The 10,000-nt window shown below is 40.7% G+C and overlaps 1 protein-coding gene across 1 annotated transcript; it reads left to right on the forward strand.

Moving 5' to 3' along the window:
• The first annotated feature begins 1,050 nt into the window (after nucleotides 1-1,050).
• On the forward strand, nucleotides 1,051-7,760 carry arf3a (ADP-ribosylation factor 3a). The gene is made up of 5 exons (XM_030365532.1): nucleotides 1,051-1,126; nucleotides 2,359-2,540; nucleotides 3,474-3,584; nucleotides 4,066-4,190; nucleotides 5,692-7,760. The coding sequence occupies exons 2-5, from the start codon at nucleotides 2,393-2,395 to the stop codon at nucleotides 5,851-5,853; spliced, it is 546 nt and encodes a 181-aa protein (XP_030221392.1). The 5' UTR covers nucleotides 1,051-1,126; nucleotides 2,359-2,392; the 3' UTR covers nucleotides 5,854-7,760.
• Nucleotides 7,761-10,000: the final 2,240 nt, after the last annotated feature.

A 10,000-nucleotide genomic window follows, 5' to 3' on the forward strand; every position in this document is an offset into this window, starting at 1 on the left:
CACCGGACCACGGACTGACACGCTGCAGTGACGGCGCACGGCCATGTGTGCAGTTATAGATGACAACATTTATAAATATAAATCAATAACATTTGGAAAGATGTAACACATACAATACTTCGTGTCGTGTCTCCTGATTGGACAGCAGGGTATTGAGAAATGTTGTCATTAATTGAGAATGACTTTATACAACTTCTGTCATTACAAATGTATATATTTTTGTAACAGACAAATGACAAATCAACTACGATTGATTAACTTCAAGATTTAAGAATTAATTATTTCATTATCTTTCAGTTTATTATTTATCAGTTCAATATCGAAACTCATTCATTATATGTCAGTTCCTTATCTTATCAGTTTTTTCAGAGTCCTAATTATCTGTCAGTTCATTATCTGACTCGTCACTATCTATCAGTTCATTATTTGAATCATTATTATATATAAGTTCATTATCTGTCAGTTCAATATCTATCTGTTTAGGAGACATCATTATCTATCAGATCAGCATCTGTAAGTTCATTATCTGTCGGTTCAATATCTATCTGTTTGTTATCTGAGCCATCATTTTCTATCAGATCATTATCTTTCAGATCATTATATGCGACGCTGCTGGCTGCTGCAAGATGGCATCAATTACTAATTATTAATTCACTAGATTCCTCTGTTAATTATTCAAGGTTGTTTCCCTTACATATGGCGCATGTTACTGTTTGTGTTATGGCCCGGATTTGATCTAAACTAAATGCATTTATTTGATTGTGATAGACCTTTTAAAAACAGTCAGGGCATCGTTTAATTTGACTGATATAGCCTATGCATATTAAGGACCGGCCCCCATATTTGACATGCAAAACCAAAAAGGGTTGCAAATTACAATAAATGGCATGATATGTTTGGACAATGTTTTTTTTAAAACCAAAAAAGAAAGTTTGAGAAAAATCTTCATGCATCTGACCAACAGGCTGCATCCCTTTTCTGTCAATTATTAGGCGATGACAAATTAATGTAAGGTGTTTCTGACACTGCCGACCGCTCTACTATCGCGAGATTGTCCACGTCCATCGGAAAACATCGCGAGACTATCTTCCAGCCTCTGCCTGAATCCAGCTGATAACGTTGACTGGTAAGTGTGAATGAAATGTAATTTTTAAAAATAAATACTGATTTGTGTTCTTCTGTGAATTCATGGTGTATCAAATTATGATTTTGCACCTGCTGGTAAAACGTCTCGTATTGTGAATCGTCGTTGATCGACGACATTATAGGCCGCGTTAGTATTCTTGTTGCGACTGCTAGGATTACATGCAACGTTATGCATTAATCAAATGTGTATTTTTCTACAATGAATACAACAACATGAGGCTACTGTATTTCAAAATATAATTCTGACAAATGCATTTCGAATAGCCTTCATTGAAAGACATTCTGGCTGTAGTATTCTGGCACAAAATCAAGCCGCTCTTTCATTCTGAGACATTCTGGTTATTCTAACACTGCAGTTGTAAGGGAGAAGCGGTGTATTCTGCAGAGATGTTGTGTCCAAATCATAGGCCTGATCAGGGGCCACCGTTCTGACCACACAGTAGAAGAGGATTCAGAAGCGCTCATTGATTATTAATTCAATTCAATCAATTCATCCTTGAAAATCATGTCTTTACAGACAAAATGCCGCCGAAAATGACGCGACACTAACAGCAAAGCCATCAGTGATCAATACTGTTGAGGAACTGGGAGAACGTTTCGCGCGAATGTGATGTTTTAAGATCACTTTTGCGCCGTGTGCTAATAACGGCACGACGGCATGACATTACACAAAACATTGCACTTTACATTCAATGACACTACACAAAACATTGCACTTTGCAGTCAATGACACAACACAAAATATTGCACTTTACAGTCAATGACTGCACAAAACATTGCCCTTTATTATAAATTACACTACACAAAGCATTGCACTTTACACTCAACGACACTGGAAAAAACATTGCCCTTTATTATAAATGACATTACACAAAGCATTGCATTTGACAGTCAATGACACTACACAAAGCATTAGACAATCACTGTGACACAGTTCCCCACCAGCCCTGATGAAAGGTTATAACTTATAAGTGTCAACATGGCTGATTGTTTCTTTACAGTGAACAGTGCGCTTAAAGTCAGGTGCCTACCAAGGTGTGAATGACGTGGCATTGCCCTTCATCTAGGTTTGTTATAGCAAAATGTGATGTTAGCTGCCATAGCTTTTGGTGACGTGCGGTTCATTTATAATTCACTTCCATTCCCATGTTCCCATCTCTTAAAGTATAATAGTGTGATCACCGTCTGTCACCTGTGCTACGTCTGCTACAGCTCCGGGGGACTGAAGTGAGAGCTGTCAGTCATCATGGGAAACATCTTTAGTAATCTGCTGAAGAGCCTGATCGGCAAAAAGGAGATGAGGATCCTCATGGTGGGGCTTGACGCCGCGGGGAAGACCACCATCCTGTACAAGCTGAAGCTGGGCGAGATCGTCACCACCATCCCAACTATCGGTCGGTCAGGAGGGGACACACCCCACTTACATTCACATTTAGGGCCTTTAGCAGAGTTGCTAGAAAGCTAAGGGCTATAACTAGGTACAACATACATTAAGTGTGTGCATTAAGGGCCAGGACGTATAAAATATAATTGGGTGGGAGGGGGTGGCTACTCTTGAGTCCCCCACAGCCCCCACATGCATATGAAAAACTCTGGGGCACACAGTCAGAACATGATCCTAGAAAAAACACACCTCCAAATCCTCCCTTTATAAAATAGTAGTCTGTGTGATATTCAGAAGGATACTGTAAAGTATCAATATGGACTGACTACAATCAATACATTTGAATAAGTTAATATGTAAGGCTTTCTCTTAAGGATGACTAACCATCATGCATTTTCTCCCTCTAATGGCGTTGATTAAGATCAATAGATCAACATTAGAACCAGAACATGATCGTTTATTCAACAGCATATCCCCAAAATAGCGCATCATGAGCACATGTACTGTTGATCCAATCAGGTTCTTCTCCTTATCGTCCTGAACGAGTAGTCACCTGTTGACCTAACTCCTCCCCCTCAATGACATCTGTGGAACTAACTCCTCCCCCTAACTGAGATCTGTGGAACTAACTCCTCCCCCTCAATGAAATCAGTTGACCTAACTCCTCCCCCTCACTGAAATCAGTTCACCTAACTCCTCCACCTCACTGAAATCTGTGGAACTAACTCCTCCCCCTCTCTTCAATCTGTTGACCTAACTCCTCCCCTTCTCTTCAATCTGTTGACCTAACTCCTCCCCCTCTCTTCAATCTGGAACTAACTCCTCCCCCTCTGTTCAATCTGTTGACCTAACTCCTCCCCCTCTCTTCAATCTGTTGACCTAACTCCTCCCCCTCTCTTCAATCTGTTGACCTAACCCCTCCCCCTGGCTGACCCTCATGCAGGGTTCAACGTGGAGACGGTGGAGTACAAGAACATCAGCTTCACCGTGTGGGACGTGGGCGGCCAGGACAAGATCCGCCCGCTGTGGCGACACTACTTCCAGAACACCCAAGGTACGCCCTGGGGGGGGTCATTTCATTTTACATTTTAGGCATTTAGCCAACGTTTTTATCCAATGCGACTTACAACCATTCATAAACACATTAATCACCCGACGGCGGAGTCCACCACGCAGGGCGACAGCCAGCTTGTCAGGAGCCGTCAGGGTGAGGTGTCTCGCTCAGGGACCCCTCAACGCTCAGCTAGGAGGGGCCGGGGATCACACTAGCAACCTTCTGGTCAGAAGCCAACCCGCTCTACCTCCTGAGCTAAGCGTATCCTGTTTTCCAGGAATAACATACTGTATCATGTATTTTATATGATAAAGTGACATAATCCTCTTGGTGGGTCCTTCATCTTCTACCAGCTAGACTAAAGGGGTTCTAGTCCTGTACTGTATAACATCATGTATATATGTTGTATGACCCCAGTATGTGGTTCCCTTGGTAGGGCTGCTCTTCATGGTGATAACAGTAGTGTGTGTCCCCTTGGTAGGGCTGATCTTCGTGGTGGACAGCAACGACCGCGAGCGCGTCAACGAGGCTCGAGAGGAGCTGATGAGGATGCTGGCAGAGGATGAGCTGCGCGATGCCGTTCTTCTGATCTTCGCCAACAAGCAGGTAACGCCTCTCTCCTATGTCACCTCTCCTATGCGTCCGCTCCCATGTCTCCTTTCCTACGTCTCCTCTCCTAACCCCCTTAATCCTGAATGCCTCACTTCCTCAGCTAGGAATCCTAGCTGACTGGAAGCTAGATCACATTCAGAAGACTTTCCGTTAGCGCTTTATATTTAGGACCTTGTAATAAGACCCTTATTATATGCTTATTAACATTAATTGGTGTTAATAAGACTATATGTAAGTGTTAATAATAACATAATAAGGATGTTTATTGTGAGATTATAAGACTTTTATAAGCACTTATAAGAAACGTGTTATCTATTTATTGATTGCTTAATAACATTAAGACATTGACATTGAATTTGTTTATTTTACAGTTGACCCGCTCAAGATAATAACAAAAATAATAATATTAATAATACAAAACACAACAGTACAAAAGTAAATAAACCATACAAATAAAGAAACATGTGCATACATACACAAGAATGCACATAAAGTACAAATACACCATAAATATTGTTGCAAACAACCATGACGGAGCCTCCTGTATGACGAGTGTGGTGGTGGCCTAATGAATGGTCAACATTATTTGATGTCGTCTCTCACAGAATGATTGCTTGAGATCTCACTTTAACCAGCGACACCATGGTCTTGAGTCCGACACAATACTACATGGACACATAGACTAGAAGGTTACATAGAAGTCTTCATAACGTGGAGGTATGGTGAGCTTGGTCGGTATGGTAATATGGTAACCATGTTTTCTAAAGCATAATGTGTCAAATCCCACTGTCAACACTGACATTTGGGAAATTGCATGTGTACAGCTTTAATGCCCAGCCGGAGAGAGTTGGAGAGAGGCCGTGGTTCAGAAAGACATCTTTGAACAAATGCATCCAATTTTTGATTTTCCGATATAGACTTGAAATTTTGCATGAGTACACTATGGAATATACCCTTTATAGCCATATTCGACAGCTGAGCCTACGTGTTTTTGACGCAATGATAGAGCTGTTTAAACATTGGAGATATGCATATATTTCACTTTAAAATGTACATCTCTGCAGTCTTTGGCCTTATTGTAACTAATGCATAACCATATAGTATATATATAGTAGTATATGAATATAATATATAGTCCAACAGTCCCCAGGACCTGGTACATGCGTGCCGATGTTTGCAGCTTTCACCAGTTCCACCACCACATCTTTTGAGTGTGGGTGTTTGGTCAAGTCCTAGCCATTGTATTAAGCCCACATGGCCTAACCGTATGGGTTGCTTGTTATAGCGCCAACTATGTGTTTTTCTGGCCCATTCTTTGATTTTACTCATTTTACGAGTTCTACAAGCCTGCCAATATATAACTTTTGGAGCCAAATAGTCTCGGTCAAATAATAATACTAACGAATACAATAGGGTTCCTATGTTTTTCGTAGGACCTCTAATAACTGTAAAACATAAAGCAGCTGATATAAACGGGCTGTTGATTGCTTCGTAGGACCTGCCCAATGCCATGAACGCGGCGGAGATCACAGACAAGCTGGGCCTGCACTCGCTACGCCACCGAAACTGGTACATCCAGGCCACCTGCGCCACCAGCGGAGACGGCCTCTATGAGGGCCTCGATTGGCTGGCCAATCAGCTGAAGAACAAGAAGTGAGCGTCCCATTGGGTAGGAGGCGGGGGAGGAGCCTAGCATTAAGACGTGGTTAACATATGGGTGCATTGAGTTTACATGGAGAGGTACCAATGTAAAGTTGCTCGCAATGCTCCCACTTTTAGTTCTAAAAGTCGAAAGCTTTGGTTCATGTTATTTTGTTCCATCGAAGGTGACTGTTGTTGATGACTAAATAATAATAAATACAAGAGTGGTGAAAACGTTAATTTAAATGATGAATGATGACATTCAAATTAACGTTTCGGGAGAATTATAAGCCAGTAGATGAAGTTGTGAAACAGTTTGTGGAGCTGAAACTGACACTAGTCGATAATTCTGATTACTCCTTATCATTATGGTAGAGGTCACTTGTATTGTATATTTCAGTCTTCATTTGACAAAATAAGGTTTCATTCAGTAGTCAAAACGATGCTATGCTAAATCTTTAGACTGAACGGTCACAAACAGGTTCAAGATTTAAATTATTTGTTAAATATCATTCATTCACTCATTCATTTTATGTTTGCTGTTCTGAATATGCATATAATACAATGCATATTTAACTCACTGGGATATAATACATACTTGTACCTCATATAAAACTGCCCAAACTGCATGGAAATAAACCCAATGCTGGCTGATAGGCTGTAGTAGATTGGAACCACTACTGTTGGCTATTGTGAACACTAACCAACACTTACCATCAGATGAACTGATGAGGATGATGCTGCTATTGGCTAGCGTCCAGAAGGCTGCTGTGAGATGAACAGAGTTTTAAACTTTTGATTGATTTATTTATATATTAAGTTGCTTGCGTGTGAAGCTACGCTCTATCATGCTAAGTATTCACTCTGCTGAGGGCAGCTCAGTGGAAATTACATTGTGTGTGTCATTGTTTGTAGATTGCCTATACATTTGTCAATGTCTATTATGCGTCTCGATTCATATCGTATGAGCACTGCTGTTGTGATACAATTTGCACATTTTTAACGTTAATGTCTAATTTCAGATGATAAGCTGTAAACGCAGAACTTTAAGCTCATGTTCATTCATGATTTTATTACCCGTTGTTCAAACCGCGCTGCTCTGAGCCTTCAGAAGAAAACAAATGGGAATCAGAATGAGAGTGAAACTGCATCACAAGGCATGTCCATATTGTGAAAGATCTCTAGAGTTATTTTAAGTTGTTTTAAGTTATAATAGTAAGTTACATCCAGTCACCGCTACTGGACTGATACATGTGATGGATTAAGTGTCGAGTTTACTTCAAAAAATGGAAAAATTCTAATATGCAAGAGCATGTTTTGTATGTCCACACATCTGTATATATGTTCATGTTACAAGATACAATAATATTTATGGTTCAGTTGAAATTGTTGATATACTAATCGATATCTGCGTACATTTGTTGGGCGGATACGCTGAAGTGAAAACAGCTTGAATGTGTGATGTAACTTTATTTCAGTTCAGCGTGAAACATTGTTTTGTGGCCTTAATATTGCCAGTGGTTACTTTCTTTTTGAAAACATTTCTACGTAGGAATTAGAAATTCCTACGTTGAAATGCTCCCCCTTCCAAAAAACAACAATGATAGATTAACAATTGATGTGGAAAAATGTAATTTAAGGATTTAAAATACGTAAACATTGACTAAAACAAGCCTGCATTAGAGCAACTGAATTTATATATAAAGATGGATATTATTATTATAATAAATATTATTATGGAAAATGTTGCTCAGACTGGTGATATAATCAAGAGGAAAAAGCATAAAATATTACTCAGACTGTTTTGATGTATTTAATGTATATTATCACAAGAAAAAATGTAAAAGACTGGTGCCAAGATGTTTAATGATTCAGTTGCTCCTGACATTATAATGATTGATCAATAAAAATACCAAAACACAACGATTGATTTGTGCGCCTCATACATTTTCTTCCATTTTTCTAATTAATTCATGATGTTCTGTTATTGCTCAATATAAGGCCATTTAAAAGTAAATTTATTACATGTTAATTGGATAATTAACGACCATCCTCTAACGCACAATACTCCTGAGGCTTCTTTTTTAAATGATTGTTAGATATTTATGACTTATGCTCGTTATGCTTGTTGCACCCTGACTTCCTACCCAATGCTCATTGCAGATGTCACGATAATCTTGGTCCGCCCCATCAGGCTGTGAGTCTAGGCTTCGTCACTTCTTCATCCCCCCCATCAGGGACATTCTGTCAGTCACCTCTCCCCCTCCCCCTTTATCAGCAGAGGGTAGGGTCAGGCCTTTCTTATCCCCTGGCCGTTTAACCATTGCTCCGACACAGGTCTGGCACAATCCCATTAGAGCTGCTCTGCCTTGTAGAGTCATCATGGCTAGACGAGCGACCGGCCAATCGCAGCCCTGCCTCGGGGCGAACGCCGCTGTGTCTCCAGGGGTGTGACAGCAGTATGCGGGTCAGAGTGGCTCCCCGGGCCCTCGGCCCCCGGGGCCCCCTGCAGGACAACCACAATAGCGGCCCCCAGGATGGGTGCCATAGCTGGGATTCCCTGCCGTAACCGGGACGCCCTGGAGCAGGGCACAGACATACTGGCAGCAGCTCCACAATCAATTCATCCATCTGGGAGTGGCAGCAGGGAAAGGCCGAGAACCCCACACCTCGACTGGGACGGGGTAGGCCCGCCGGGCTGAGCCAGGGCCCACTCAGAGTAGGGGGGGGGACGGGGGGGGGGGGGGACGCACCAGAAGCAGACAGGTGTCCTGGTGTTCATGTAAATCACCAAGCTGATTTTGATACAGAGTAAGATGAAAAAAATAAGGCTTAAATATTATTATACTTTTGTTACATATTTCGATTAAGGTGATTGCTTTTGGTATGAATGTCTTTTGTGCGGGAAAATCCTGTGTATCTATTTTAACAAAATGGCTCAGAATAAAAGCTTCCTAATGACATAACATTAGGTACTAATTGTTCAAACGTGCATATCCATTCAAGCCACTCCATTTGGGATAACGTTCGCTGAATATGACCCTAGGACTACAATACAGAATGAGTCTTCAAAAATGTTGGATGACGATAAAGATGACGTTATAGTCCCAAAGACAGTCAATAATAGCATGAACACCAATCCTCGTGCCGTGTCTCCCTCTGGTGGATAAAATATATAATAGCACTTCTTGACCTTAAAGAGTGACATTTAACGGTTTTCTGAATTATTTTCGCCAATGACTTAACAACGAATCAATTATATGTGTCTCTGTGCATTATTGAAAAGGCTACTGAATTGCTGAATTTGATGAGTGTTGACTTAAAAAGAAGAAGACCAACGGATTCGATCATAAACATACTGCGAGTTGTAATAACCTATAGGACTAATATTTATGCATTCCTTATTAATTATGTATTATTTTATGAAGCGGATTTCTGATCAGGAAAAACCCTCTATTAAGCAGTTTTATTGCCGCGGAATGTTGACTGCACTGTGGAAGTCTTCTCAAATTAGGCATGTTCTGGTCGGGGATCAGAAGTCACAGCCGGTGGACAATGTGCCCATTGTGACTGGCCGCTCCGTACGAATCTAGGAGGTGATTAACAAGTTGACAGGGCTGGTGGGGGGACAATACTGCTCTTTACTGCCCAACAGTACCGCCACTCAAATCCCTGCCGATAAAAGGAAGAGAGAGAACATGGAATATAAATATAAACAGCAAACAAAGAAGACTTTGCGCATGCCATCGTTTTCCATTGTGTGCTTCTATGTTTTTTGAAACACGCAACAAAATCTGGAAGAGGTCTTCCTAGTCCATAAATAAATACAAAATATAGCCTATGGATACAATTAGCCCTACGCTACCCAATTTGAAGGTATACAGTAGAGCACATTCATTAATTTGTTCATGCTTATAGAGCTTTTGTAAAGAGGCTATTATCGATAACAAATGCCATACAGTTGTTATATAGTATATAATATAATGATATATTGCAAAGACTAAGTTCAACCCTTACATTTAAACTTTTTGAAATGTATAATTAGACTTATTCCAGACTAATAACAACATGTGGCCGCGTTGTTCTTAATTGTGCTGCCTGCTGCATAATGCGCTGGGGGGGAAAAAGACGCAACGTCCTCCCATTGGTGGAGATAATTGTCC

This window comes from Gadus morhua, chromosome 1 (assembly GCF_902167405.1).
Source record: "Gadus morhua chromosome 1, gadMor3.0, whole genome shotgun sequence".
Taxonomy (NCBI): domain Eukaryota; kingdom Metazoa; phylum Chordata; class Actinopteri; order Gadiformes; family Gadidae; genus Gadus; species Gadus morhua.

Excerpts from the sequence above, each read along its gene's own strand:
- arf3a (XM_030365532.1), top strand. The coding sequence starts at position 2,393 with ATGGGAAACATCTTTAGTAATCTGCTGAAGAGCCTGATCGGCAAAAAG. Across the intron at positions 2,541-3,473 it reads CACCACCATCCCAACTATCG|GGTTCAACGTGGAGACGGTG; the intron begins GTCGGTCAGGAG and ends ACCCTCATGCAG. Across the intron at positions 4,191-5,691 it reads TGATCTTCGCCAACAAGCAG|GACCTGCCCAATGCCATGAA; the intron begins GTAACGCCTCTC and ends ATTGCTTCGTAG.